Source organism: Emydura macquarii, unplaced genomic scaffold (genome assembly GCF_026122565.2).
Source record: "Emydura macquarii macquarii isolate MOO-44397 ecotype Brisbane River unplaced genomic scaffold, CSIRO-AGI_Emac_v2 contig_2863, whole genome shotgun sequence".
Taxonomy (NCBI): domain Eukaryota; kingdom Metazoa; phylum Chordata; order Testudines; family Chelidae; genus Emydura; species Emydura macquarii.
In genome coordinates, this window is record NW_027133000.1 from 347,349 (window position 1) to 361,384 (window position 14,036).

The window sequence follows — 14,036 nt, forward strand, 5'->3', positions numbered from 1 at the left end:
CATAACTGTCACATGAAGTGTGACTGAACAAAACTGAACATAGGAATATTTTAAGCAGTTGATGTGTATCAGAAGAAAGATAGATCCCAAACTGGTGAACAATGAATCTTCCAAATGCTTGAAGGACATAAAGCTTAATAGGTCTTGCTCTACACCTCCCCCAACCCTCAAAAATCTCCCAAACTATTAATGTACACTTATAGATTAATATGTCAAAACATTATGAACATTATGAGATCTACAAAGTAATTCAGAATATGTTTCTTGTAACAGTACCTTTTGGAGTTTTACCCTCCAAGAGCGAGGTTAGCTTTATGTTTTCTTGAAAGGCAGATTGTAACTCTCTCTGTAAATCAGTTTGCATTTTTTTGTAGCTCACTTTTCCTGCTTCTAATTGACTTTGATACAACTGAACATCCTTTTCCATTAGCTTATAATCATTTAAGAGTTCATTCTGTATGAAAAGAGTAAAATTATCCTAAACACAGAAGCACTGTGACAAAGTAAACTAAGCAATCCTTCTTTCACCACTGCTGTTGACAATACTACCATCTTCCTGATTTCTCAGAATTGTCCCAGTATTATCTTTAATTTCTCCCTACATATCTAGCTGGTCATTAAAGTCTTGTTTCTTCATCAACTCAACATATATTCAGTCTTTCTTTATATATCAACTACTACCCCTTGCTTTCCATCTGGATTTCTGTAGTCTCCTCTCCAGCTTGATACTTGAATCAGTCCCCTTAACTTTCTCTATAGCATTCTGAGCAGATTGATCTTTCAGGCCCAGACCACATCACTCCCCTTTGAAGTCACTCCATTTGTTTATCCTGTCCCCTATTGTATCTTGTCCCTATTCTCACTTTCAAATCTTACACCTCTGACTTCACCTACTTATATTCCCCCCTTTTCTCCACCAATAATGCCAGCCTCAATGCCCTCTTGCTTCCTTCTTCCATTCCTGTTCTTTTGCTTTCTTTCATGCTGCTCCCAAGCATGGAACATCCATCCAACCCCAGCATGTCATGACTCTCTCTTCTCTTTAGTCAAATTGTTCCTGAAGCCCTACTGTTTAGGAGCCCCATGATTATAAAAAACAAGTATGAGTGAGACTAAGTGGAAACTTAACTTTCCACCAGCCCCAGAGTTTTGTCTTCCCAGGTTTGCTTCCTAGTTTGGAATAAGGAGAGTCTGTATAATAGTTTCTTATACAGCGAAAAGCAGATCACCGAGGTTGAAATAATAAATTACTTGCCATTTTCTCTTTTAGCTCTAGATTTTCACTTCTGAGAAAGGCAGATTCTTTCTTGGCATCCAGGGCTACAGTTTCTGTATCAATGAGAGACTTACTCATTTGTTGAATTTCATCAAGTAGTTTATCAGAGTCTCCCTGTAAGAATGAGACAGATATCAAAACACAAACATAACTAGAAACTCTATGATAAAGCAGGTATGATCTTGTTAGGATTCCCATGCAGCCAAAATAACTTTCATACTGGTTTTAAAAGATACCTAGAGAGCATGTTGCGTTTACGTGCCATAGTAGCAGGAAACTTTTCCTGAGAAAAGTAGACCACACAGCAGTATTTCTAGTAATCTGCCTTAGATACATTTACTGATATATGCAATCTGAATTGCATTTGCCCTGCAAAAATTCAGATCTGTTGACAAGTAATAAGTATTCAGCATAATAATCAGATATTGTACAGTAGCTTTTCTAAGCTTTTGTTTATTCTTCTCTCTGGCTTTCCAATTATAACTGAATAAGCTCTAAAATCAGAGGAGAACTCAAGTTTACCATTGAAAAAGACACATCTTTTTTCCCCATTCCTGCCTTTTGTAGTTCTTCCACACATTTCTGCAAATCCTTTACTTCATTTTCTTTTCTTGTAAGCTGTTCCAATTTTGATTTTAGTTCAGTCTAAAGAGTTAGAGAAAAGCAGCATTAGCAAATGGACAATTTAAGCATCCAATTTGGTTTTACAAGTAACTTCACTAACAAAAAACAATTATAAACACTTACACATAAATAAAACTGATCAGTATTTAAGATCTGATGTATACAAAATTATGTATTTCATTCAGTATAGCCATCCAATTTTGTTACATGCAAGATCATCAGACAAGCTCACCTCCAGTTCTTCATTGTATACTTCAGCATTTTTAACTATATTCTGTAAGTTGGTAATTTCATGCATTAGTTGTATCTGTGGAGCAATTGAAGCAAAATTGCAGATGACGTTAGAAAGCACCCATCCATTAATTTTATTACCATCACCATGAAAGTAAGCAAGATCTACCTTAAATTTCCCCTGCGGTTTGGCAAGACAATATGATGTCATTTACTATAGCTAAGAAACAAGTCACTATATCTGTTTTAAGGCAGAAAGAAAAGTTGCATGAAGTCAAAGCCCTTTACTGCAGCTTTCCAAAAGTTTACCAAGGATTTCAGCATATCTCAACCTGCCATAGCCCAAACATGGGATGCAATATGATGCAAAATAAATGATTCATGCAGGAAACTTAAAAGTGAAATTCAATTATTTGGGTTAAGTAATTTTTCTATAAGCTCAGTTGCATGATTTTATTTCTGATGTAATCAATTTATCAGTAAGAGTGAAGGGATACCATCTAGAAACTCTTAAGATAAAAGGAGTCTATCTTTTGAAATGAGGGCCATGAGAGATACAGTTTAAGTTATGCATTTATTTAAGGTTAACATCACTCGCCTTTCCTAAAGTTCCCTTTTTTCTTTATAAAACCTCCTAATTATATTAAACCTTTACAACAGAGTGCCTATTAAAAGCTGCTGACATTCAACAGGTAAGATCAGCAGATGGTTGTGGAGGATATAGTGTATCAATATCAATAGTGACTGATGCCATTTAGAGGGTTAAACATTAAAGCATAACTAAATAGGTCATGGAGCTCACAAAATAGGTTAGTGGAAAAGTTTGGTTAGATACTGTTTTCCCTATCATCATCATTACCCCACCACCCCATCTTCAACCATTACAAAAACCGTGCAAAACAACAAAGATTGCCAGTTAAAACATTGGGATTCCTACAATTTATGGATGTTTGCAGGGATATAAACATTCAGAAGAGCAATCCACACAGCAATTTATTAAATAAAAGCTCATTTGAATGATTGTATGTCTTTCATTAATAAACAAAAAATATTAATGGACAACCAACAGTTGAAAAGACTTATTAAATATCAGTTTCAGATTAAGTTAGTTACAACTAAATGGATAGGTAATACTAGCCATCTGACCAGGAGAACCATGCATTTAACTAAACCTTTTAGGATAGGGCTAGACTATAGCGAAAAGGTAGAAAAGACTCTTGAGGTCTCTAGATGAGCGTCCTAGATTTTGATTCAAGAACATAGGAGTAAGGAAGTTACTCATCTGTTTACCCACTCCATGGGAGCAAATAGGTGGGGAAATGGATGGAGCCTTAGCATCATGCCTTATGTCACCACTTGGTCCTTAGACTGTTAGCAGTTATACAAATAATGCAGTTTACTAATTAGAATTGTTTGTGGGTAACCAGTGAATTAGAAAAAATTAAGCAAGGGTGAAAAGCTGCATCACTTCCACTACAATTATAAGGAGCAGGGACAAGATAGCAGGTAAAGAGCTGCTATTGACTTCCCAACTGAGTCTGTGTTTTAAAACCTCATCTCACTTTCAGAGGGAACATACAGGAGCACAAACCATGAAAAGTGGCAAAGATACTGCATGCTCTGCTTTTAGATAGGGTACTTCGGGGGGCAATCCAACACCTGCTATTGGAACTCCTGCAAAAAGCCTGTTTACTGGAAAGCATCATTTCCCCCTTAGAGCAAATTTGTATTGTCACGATAAGTCTTTACACTATCTGTGTAACTTTATAAATCTAAAGTCTAGGTTGTTTTACACTTAATGTATTTTAACTTTTTGCATTTCACTCAACTTGCTTGGACAGCAAAACTAGCTAGTCTCCATTCCCACCTTGTATGTATTAGCACAAAAAGCTATGGAATTTGGGAAAAGTTTAGATATGGAGACTGTTTCCTCAAAAAGTCCACCATGACAGCATTGGTTCACACTTTATTTAGTAAAAGCTACTTCAGCATCTTTAAGAGAAAATGCAGTTCTTGTAGCAACCACAATTTACTGTAAATGAGCAGTCCAATCTTCCCTCTCTCCTCCCAACCACAAATTGTTCACCTCAATAAACAAAGAAATAAAATCCTCACAGCTTGTTTTACAACTGTCAAAATAAGCCTGAAACAAAGATGAATGATGCTTTTATTTGCAGTCAACGGTAGTCAGCTGGCAAGCATCACGCAAGATTTTACTTTTGCATAGGGTTTTATATTTTCATAACTTACTGGGAATTGGAAGCCAGACGCTTCTATGCTACATCATTTCCTAGTACATAGAATTATTTTTCTTAGATTTCTTTGCTTCCCATCACCATAGCATCATGCAGCAAAAACAAGCATTTCAATGTTCCACAGATATTATTACCAAGGCTCACAATAGTATTTTATTCAAATCTTGTTTTGTGAATTGTTATAAATGTCAGACCTACACAAGTGGTGCATTTAGGAGTACACTAAAGCAAAAGCTTCTGTTCAATATGTTTGAGTTAAATATTTAACTTTATTAAACCATCAATGTTTAGAAAGCACTGTTTACTAACTTTAATGACAACAACACTCTTTGACAAAACCCAAAATAACGTGAAATGCAGAGTAGTGAGTTTTTATCCAAGTTACATCTATGTAACAAACAACTTATTTAGCTGAAATTCAGTTAAGAAGTGCAACCCCAAGCTTGTCTGCATATTGAGTCAGTCACAAAACTGGAGCATGTTACTCTCCATGACCTAGAATCCAAATTCTACAACTGCTCAACTAGTCTGGACACATACTGCAATTTTGTGTTCATGCCTCCTTGGGAGTCAATGTGACTTTCTAAAGTCATGCCTGTTTTTGGAATAAGCTCCTATTTTACACACTTTTCTAACAATAGACTTTCCTTCATTTTCCAGAGAAGTCTTATTGGGCAGTAACTTTGTATTTCAATAACTTACCTCATGATCTTTTTGAGTTTGTTTTTCCAGTGCCTCAAATTCATCTGTTTCTATCTTTTCCTTCAGCTTCTCCTTCAGTTCACTCATCTCCAATTTCAGCTGTTCATTTTCTACTACTAGAGCGTCAACGTTAGCTTGCAGGACATTCACCTCATCTACAGCAATATCCTAAAAAGGAAGGGTGATGTGTTATAAGAGGGTTTACTTGCATTTTAAGCTAATTTCTATAGGACACTGAGCTGACCTACCTTTTCTAGAGCTAGTGTTTCACAGAGTTGGACAGAATCTGCAAAGTCTTTTTGAGTCTAGAAAAAGAAATGCTTTCTGCTAGCCATTTTACAAGATCCAAGATTTTTTAAAAATTTACATTTTACAACATTTACAAGATTTTAAAAAAATTAGTACAGTATGAGTATCCAGAGTTAAAATACATTTTAATTTGAGGGTTCATTTCTTTTTAACAAGCACACTATGAAGGCTGCTAAGAAGACTATTATAACGTTGGTTAGTATAATGTTTTGAGATAAAAGAAGCATATTTGACTTTGTACAATAGGTCAGCATGGCCAGATCAGATTGGAGACTGAAAAGTTATAAAAACAAAATTCCCTCAGTTACATATGATCTTGTATTAAATAATCAATCTTGAAAATTACCACGTTCAGATTAGCTCCAGAATTCCATTCTGATTCTGCATCAGGGGTAGGCGGACATATATAATCACATTCAGAATTCTCTAAAGACATAGCTAAAAAAGAAAGAAAGGCGCATTAAAAAAACCCAACAACACAGAAACTTGTCCATGATGGTAAAATTTGTTTTCTCACAAAAAGGATTCCATCAGTTCATAACCAATTATTGAGTAGCCATATCTTCAGATACTGCTAACTGGATAGAAATTTTGGCTCCTATATGATCCTTCAATATATGGGCTGGAATTATGCCAAAGTTGAATCTTCAACACTCAACATCCTATAAGCAAACACTTATTAACATAAGGAGAGGACAATCCAGATTGATGGATTTTATTACGAAGTGACAAGATTTACAGGTAAGGAAAAATACTGCCTTTAGATGAAACCCAAGGGAGAAAATAATTCTGTATTTGAAAAATGGTTTGCTCATCTTAGAAGGGATTTTTGGGGGGAGTGGGTAAGCAGGACAGAAGATGTTCTACTTCAGTAACAACTCTGTCCAAGTATTCCTGTATATCCTTCACCAGAAGATCTGAGCTGGGGGAAGAAAGGGGTGAACCTCTGCCCTTCTAATGAGGCTTATGGTTTTTTGACCACTGTGGTTCTGATTATTTTGACAACAGACTCACCTATTCCTGCTAATATGTTTAGATTTAAAAAAAAAAAAAAAAAAAAAAAAAAAAAAACCTCAGCCATTTGGAATGTGGCCTGTGTTGTAAAGAATGATTAGTTAGTACCTAAAATATATAGTTTTTTTGGGTGCATTTTCTTTCATGGGTCTAGGTTTTTACCCTTTGTCTGAAGTAGCTAGCAAGTAAAAATCTGAGACAGAACTAAAGAGTTTCCTTAGAGTCAAATATGTGAGCCCGTTTGGTTACATTTACCTTTTATTTGCCCCATTGGAGTGCTGTTTTGACTCCTTTGTCAGAAAACCTAGAAGCAAGTCTTCTAGTTGGCTATTATTCACACGCAATATCTCTATTTTAACTCTCATTTGTACTGTACCATCCAGTATAGCTGCTATGGTAACAGTAAATTTATTTACTCCAAGCTACATTTATATGGGATAGATCTGTCCCCATCTCAAGGTCTTTATTTGGATAATCAGTGAGCACTTTCTAACTGAAGTTTCCTTGTTAATGTCTTCTCCTCAAACATGTACTCACAATCCTCTGCCAGAGTTTCCAGAGATGGAGAAGATTTCATTTTTTTAGCATCAGTTGGCTTTAGCTTTTCGAAAGTTGCAAAATAGCTGAGATTGTCTTGATTTATTTTCCCAGGGGCCCAAGTAACTCTTCTTTTCCTTTTGGCCTTAGAAAGGTGAGAGTGCACAAACAAAGTCATGTTAGAACAATAAGAGTCAAGTGAAACATTAATATAAAAGATAACTTTCTTTCATTTTACATCTTGTTCCCATAGCAGTACAAGCAGATAACTAACTAGACGGGATGATATTTTGTTTGTACTGCAGTTTTATTACAACTGAGGTTCAGCTGAACATAGTTTGTTTTCCACAAAACTACTGCTAATTAAGTATGGCACGGAACAGATCTCAAAATCTATTACAGACAATAGATTGAACCTCACAACAACCCTATTACTTCAAAAAAATTATCCTCATTTTACAGACAAGAAAACTGAGGAAGAGATTGTGTAACTTGCCTAGATTTGGATAAATTCTTATGGCAGAGGCCACAGAGCCAAGTCTAGAATTCAACTCTCCTGAATTCCAGTCCTATGCTGTACTCACTAGTCCATCTTGTGCACCCTATTACAGCTAGTTTACTGCGAGGCCAGCAAACTAGCCTGACACTGTCCTGAAGTGTCAACCAAAAGTCTAAAGATTAGTCATGTCATAAGCTTTACAGAAAGGACTACTTTACATTATATTTCACAGATGAAAGGAAAACACATGAAACATTTTCTCCCATTATAGCTCAATATTTTCCAGCTGTCCTGTGTGACCATGAACAGTACTCAGTCTTACTTTAAGAACTTTTGGTGATGCAGATGAGGAGGAGGTGACAAGCATTTCAGTTAAATTGTGTATCCTATTTTCCTGTACTTTCTGAAGAGAGTCTTTTTCCTCCAGCAGCTGGGCCAGTTGGTCTTTCTCCATTGCATGGACACGAGTCTTTAAAGAAACCTACCATTAAAAAAAAGTGTCCTTTGAGTAACAACCTTTTTTATATAGATACATAATATTAGCATGTAAGCCAGTTTTTTTTTTAAACTCTAACTTGGAACAGCTTTCCATATATTTTGTCAGTTTTCTTGATGGAATAATTTTGCCTATAATTTACTTTTTAAAGTCTAATATTTATGAGAGTTGAACAGGGAAACCAAGCGTTTCCTTGCAAAGAAACCCATTCCCTAAGATGCTAGAAGTATATTACACTAAATATAAGAGCTTAAGCTAGATGTTTCTGAAAGACGTACCCATTATTAAAATGTTAGATATCCATAGAGATGTTCCAGATCACACCAGCTACATAAGAATAAGCTTGTACAATTTAGAGTGGCATTTCAGGAGAGTCCTTCTCTGAGAACTAATGTCATGGCACTACCATGACTGCTCTAGATACCACAGCCATGGAGAAAAATAGGACTGTTTCCTCAAAACTTTAGAATAAATTAATTGACCATCTCAGCAAAGAGTGGGCACGACTTTTGTATGCTTTTGCAGGTCTAGCAGTAAAGATTTAAAATTTGGGTCACTTAAAACAGAGGACTTAGATTTAGGCCTTGTCTACGCTAGAAAAATAAGTGGACCTAACATTGGTCAACTTATAGCCATTCCAGTAATTACTGCAGTGGCTGATTCCACACTACCCTCCTTGGGACTGGAGACCAGATGCTCAGCTCTCAGGGATACTTTCTTATCAATTTCACCACTCCATCTAGTCTGTCTTCTCATATCAGGAAATTCATTGGGCCGAGACGGGCTATGGGGTTGCATTAATAGTGGATTTGCTGTGTGTGAGAAGGATATTATTGTTTAAAAATGTTCTTGTGTTTTCAGTATATCATGTATAGTCAGGAGACATGGAGTCAGGTGGGTGAGTGGGGAAGGGGGTGGGAGGCAGATGTCTGAAAATTTTCCGTCTCAGTTACAGTAATCCTAGGAGTTTTTTTATAATAAGAGGTTAAGAAATTCTAGAGATAGGTTAGTGATCCTTCAAATGCAAAGGAAGAAAATCCTTTGATTGCCTGTAGAAGTGCGGTGGCAATGCTAAACAAGACAAGACAAAAGCTAAAAGTGGGGTCCACATGCCTCTCTCCCTATACCCATGGGATCTGTGTGAAGTTTCACATTTGGACCTATGGAAGTAATGAAATATACATAGCCACCATGAGTTGTGTTGTTACACCACTTCAACCTCACATACTTCAGCTTGTGTGAAAAGTGAGATATGGACCAAAGTATTTTAAAAGCAAGTGGAGTTTATCTTCAAGTTTAGGTGCCTTTTATTTGGCATTATTTTTGGACGTTCTATTTTAAATGCTATATGATTAGCTCAATGTGTTTGGACATACTTCTTCCAGCTGCCTTTTCAAGTCCACTATTTCCTTTCGATATCTTTTCAGGAGGGCTTCATCATCCAATACTTCGTTGACTTTTGGAGTATTCTTCATTCTTTTGGCTGTACTGGCAAACTGGAAGAATGACCATACCATACAAGACAGTGAAGCTTCCCATTAACATAAGTTACAGAATAACAACTAAATCTTTGTAGTTTTGTATCAGAGTGAGGAGTAACTAACAACAGGGCTGACTAGAAGGTACAATGAATATTTATTATGTGAGTAGCAAGCACCATGTAATTAAGGCTGCAGTTCAACATTACGCCTCGTTATTTTCACTTATTCATAACCTGAGGGGGGATTTTTTGGGAGGAGTGGGAGGGGAGACTGAAAGCTTCCATTTCTTGGTATCAGCCCAAAAATGAAACAATGTTCTAGCAAAGAGTCTATGCAGCCAAATTTGATTTTGGAGAGCACGAGGAAACACCACAGACCCAATCCTACAATTTTTACTCATCTGAGTGGTCCTATTAACTTCACTGGGACAACTCATTTGAGTAAGGGCTGTAGGTTCAGACCTAATGAACTTTTCCAATTAAAAAGAAAACAAAACAAAAAAACAACTACAAAGTGCCTGACCTTAAGTTTGAACTTCACATATTATGAATCCAGAAGCAGTTGCTCATTAAGTTCAGCTATCTTAGATTAACTTTTGTACATGCGCAACAAGAAGTTCGCATTTGGTTCAGTTCTGTTTCCTATCTTACTACAGAACTATGTAGTTATTTTCTGCTGTTCTGTAGTTCCAACTTTCAAGTGAGCCTTACTTGTGGAAAAAGTCAGATTGTGTGGAAACAAAAGACTAAATTTAAACCTCCCAAAAGTCAGAAGTGAAAATTATTCCAATAGCAATGTTAAAAGGGACCCCAACAATTTGAAGTGGTCAGCTTTTTTCTTTTTTTTTTTTTTAATAGTTGAGTAGATTCATGTATTGGGCCTGATCTTCAGTCACCTGTCAGTTTGTGGCTTTACTGTCAGATAATCTTTTTAGGAATGGGATCTGTCATCATATGAGAGACGAAAAAATTACTTTACAGGCAACCTTAAATCTGGCATTTCTTAACTCTTGAGTGCTTGGCTTTGCAACCAGAATAATGTTTTTTTAGCATAGTTTGTGTGTATAATGTGTGATTATACGCACACAAAATTATGGCTGCATGCCAGTAACAATGCAGTCTCTGAAAAGGGGAATTTGTGAGAAAATGGAGACTGTACAGATTACACAGATGGTGAGAACAAGGAGAAATGAAAAATCTGCCTGTCAGAGGAAGCAAAATCCATACAACATGTACCAGAAGGTGCCTGGGTAAAGGCTCAAGTATAAAACTGTAGACTTCAATGGCGATCAAGTCCACAGGGGCCTCAAGAAAGTTCAAGTAATCAATTTTGTTATAAATTTCTCAGCTTCCATTCTTCGTTTCTGACCTAGTTAGCTACAACATTAATGCTTGGAGGGGATGGGGAAGGAAGGAAATGAAATAATTTTACCTGCAGGGTGCTAAGAGTTTCATCAAACGAAACTGGAGTAATTGTGCAAATGATGACTGTCTTAGCATTTCCTCCCAACGAGTTCTGGAGAATTCGTGTTAACTTACTGTCTCTATAATTTATGAAACTGTTGTGGAGGGGAAGAGAAAACACCAAACAAACCATAAAGCAAAGATTAGTGTTCTTGTACTGCTGAATATAATGATATTAGTTGCAGAACATAACAGATTGACTTAGTAACACCTGGTGGCAGTGGAAGTGGCAGTTCTCTTCATGTTATAAATGTCTGATATAAGGAAATAAGGACAAATCTATATTAATAACATGGATGGATTTCAAGGCTTGCTAACTAGCTAACTGTACAGAGAGTTACAGCTACTCATTTCCAGAAGAGATACCACAAATGCTTACCCAGAGGGGTCGTCACAGAGTTTCTTGATTACTTGACCCAAGATGAACAGACTTCTGTTTATATTACATCCTTCTTTGAGTCGGAGACCTAGTTATTACACAGAAACACTGCTTTTATTTACGGAAGTTCACTTTTATCCTATATGCTAGACAGAATAACTGTTCAACAGAGAAGATTAAGCAGTCTTAAGCCTTGTCTACACTTACCATGAAATTTGGCAGCAGTCAACGGGAGATACACAAGCTACATAGAATAGTTTATGTATCTCCCGTCGGCTTCCTAACTTCTACTTACCATGGCATCTTCACTTCGCTGCACCAACAGGAAATGAGCTCCCATTGATGCAAAGTTACTCTTTTCTCTGGGGTGGATTTATTAAATTGATTTCCAGATCAATTGAGCAGAAGTGAAGACCCACTCAATCGATCCCGAAGAACTGATCTGACAGCAGCAAATTTGCCACCGCCAGTGAAGACATGACTTTAGATACATAGGAATTGCCATAACAGATCATATTAGTTCTCCATTTTGTTCACTATTCTGTCTGACAGCACCCAGTACCAGATGCTTTAGAAGGCGTTTAAATAACTACAACAACAAACCCTACAACAAACAGCCAACCAACCTACTCCCCACCCAGCTTCTAGGTCATTAGGAATGACTTGCTTGTAGGAGGAAACATTTCTTTGTGACCCTGGTCAGTGGTTGGCTGATGCCGTTAGGATTTGTATCCATACTAAAATTTGAATCCCACTTAATCAGACTGGGAATGCTCCTGTTATGCATAATCATACTGAGCTCTTGGCCTCAACAATAGGTTGTGGTAGTTATATGTTGTGTAAAAACAAAAGTATTACATTTTAAATGTGTTTGCCTCTTAACTTCTTTGAGTAGCCCCTTGTTCTTGTATTGTGAGAGGGACATTACTGTTTACCTTGTCTATACCATTCATTATTTTGTAAACCTCTATCATGTCTCCTCTCTAAACTAAACAATCCCAATCAATTTGCTCCTCAGCCCTTCATGTAAGAGTTCTTCCATGCCTCTAATAATTTGTTATGCACCTCTGATCCTTCTATTTCTGTTACATCCAACTGGTCAGCCAGGACTGCACCTAGTGTTCCAGGGAAGTGTGTACCATTATGTATGTTATAGCACTGTAAAAATTATCATAGTCTTCATACCATTCTTTAAACACATTTCAGATTTTAGTTTAACTGCAACTTCATAGTGAGCAGAGTTTTACACTGAACTTGTCCACAACACCCCTGGCTTCTTTTTGCTGGGTGGTTCTATTTAAATTTAGAACCCAGGACTTCGTAGACGGATAATTTCTTCTATGGCATATTACATTCCGATTGTTAGAATGTTAGCCGGCATTTAAATACTAGGGAGATGGGCACTATAGGAAACTCCATTACAGATTTAATAGTAGTTACCTACCTTCTGATCCTGTTTGGCTAGCTCTTTCACTGCCAGCAAGATCTACCAAGTTCTGCAAATTCAATAAAGATATCATGAGGCACAGTTTGTGAATAAATCAGTTTTAAATGCTCTCAATGCTAAAGCTATGCTAAGAATTTCAGTCCAAATTTAGTTAAGCCAGCAATGGCTTTGACATGTCTATAGTAATATACCAACTACACAACGAGATCAATACTTTAGTAAGTTAAGCTGCTTGGGGCAAATGGCTTTAAAAATAGCAATGTAGACTCCATTACCAATATTGTGAGCACGATTTGTAAACTTGCTATGCAAGTTGACCTTTTAAAGTATGTACTCTTCAATATACATATGAATTCTCAAGTTTGTCTCACAATATAAGAGGTCAATGGAAGAAGTCAAGTATCAAAATACCAATATCATCTCAATCCCTTATACCTATCAGTTGCACTACAAACAGGTTACAAGGATTACAAGCTTGCAGTATCATTTGATGGTGATTTGGGTGATGCCCAGCAACCACCCATCACCTTTATAGGCCTCTGCTTTCAGGAGAGAGCGTGAAAACTGAGGCTGTACTTGAGCTAACTCCACCAAGGAGTATAACCCAGCCAACAATAACCACATATCAAAGGCTGCTGACAGACCCAGTGCTTTCAAAGAAAGATAGACAAGGGCTATCACTTGAAGGTAGCCCACGACTGATCAAACTAGTCTGGTCAAGATGCAGATCGTCAAGAAGCTTGATACTGGAGAAATTAGAGATGACTAGTGACTACCTCCATGGTAATCAGTTCACCAGAGATTGGAGAGTAGGCAATATTTTGTCAAGATGTTAAAGACGTTTTAAACAGGAAATGCACACATAATCTAGTTCTTAGAGTTCCAAATACAGATTGACAGACCAAACATTCATTCTTTCTTTTGGATTCCTACCATATTTCTAATATCAATCCAACAAACAAAGGGGAAAAGAGATCACAGCCAGCAAGTACTGAATCTGTCAGCAAGAGTGGGTGCAAGCCACTTTTATGTTCCTCTAGTGCTGAGGCCACCTGACTCCTGAAGGTTGCTCTATCTTGCACCAACTGACAGAGGTTCTTATGAACAATTATGGCAACTGTGATTTTCAATCAGATGTCCCCATTTCCCCCATGTCATGCCACACTGTCCCAGCAGCCAGAAGGAGTTATGTAGGAGTTCTGAGCCTCCCCCTAGGGAAATTCCAAGCAGTGGGTAAACTACCTTCTGGGATACTTTGCACCACAGCCTCAGCCTGCATTGTATCGAATAGGCTTTTACATATAGATTACATATAGATATAGA

At 37.0% G+C, this 14,036-nt stretch overlaps 1 protein-coding gene across 1 annotated transcript in view; it reads right to left on the reverse strand.

Moving 5' to 3' along the window:
- The window catches only part of CENPE (centromere protein E), an 86,217-nt gene that overhangs the window by 54,280 nt on the left and 17,901 nt on the right, over nt 1-14,036 (reverse strand). The window contains exons 9-21 of the mRNA XM_067568252.1: nt 12,711-12,762; nt 11,267-11,354; nt 10,856-10,982; nt 9,320-9,439; nt 7,770-7,928; nt 6,949-7,093; nt 5,744-5,835; nt 5,337-5,393; nt 5,089-5,256; nt 2,133-2,207; nt 1,799-1,921; nt 1,256-1,390; nt 277-454 (exon numbers count right to left, since the gene is read on the reverse strand). Of these exons, the coding sequence (XP_067424353.1) occupies nt 277-454; nt 1,256-1,390; nt 1,799-1,921; nt 2,133-2,207; nt 5,089-5,256; nt 5,337-5,393; nt 5,744-5,835; nt 6,949-7,093; nt 7,770-7,928; nt 9,320-9,439; nt 10,856-10,982; nt 11,267-11,354; nt 12,711-12,762 (1,519 nt within the window). The remainder of the gene's footprint in view (nt 1-276; nt 455-1,255; nt 1,391-1,798; nt 1,922-2,132; nt 2,208-5,088; nt 5,257-5,336; nt 5,394-5,743; nt 5,836-6,948; nt 7,094-7,769; nt 7,929-9,319; nt 9,440-10,855; nt 10,983-11,266; nt 11,355-12,710; nt 12,763-14,036) is intronic.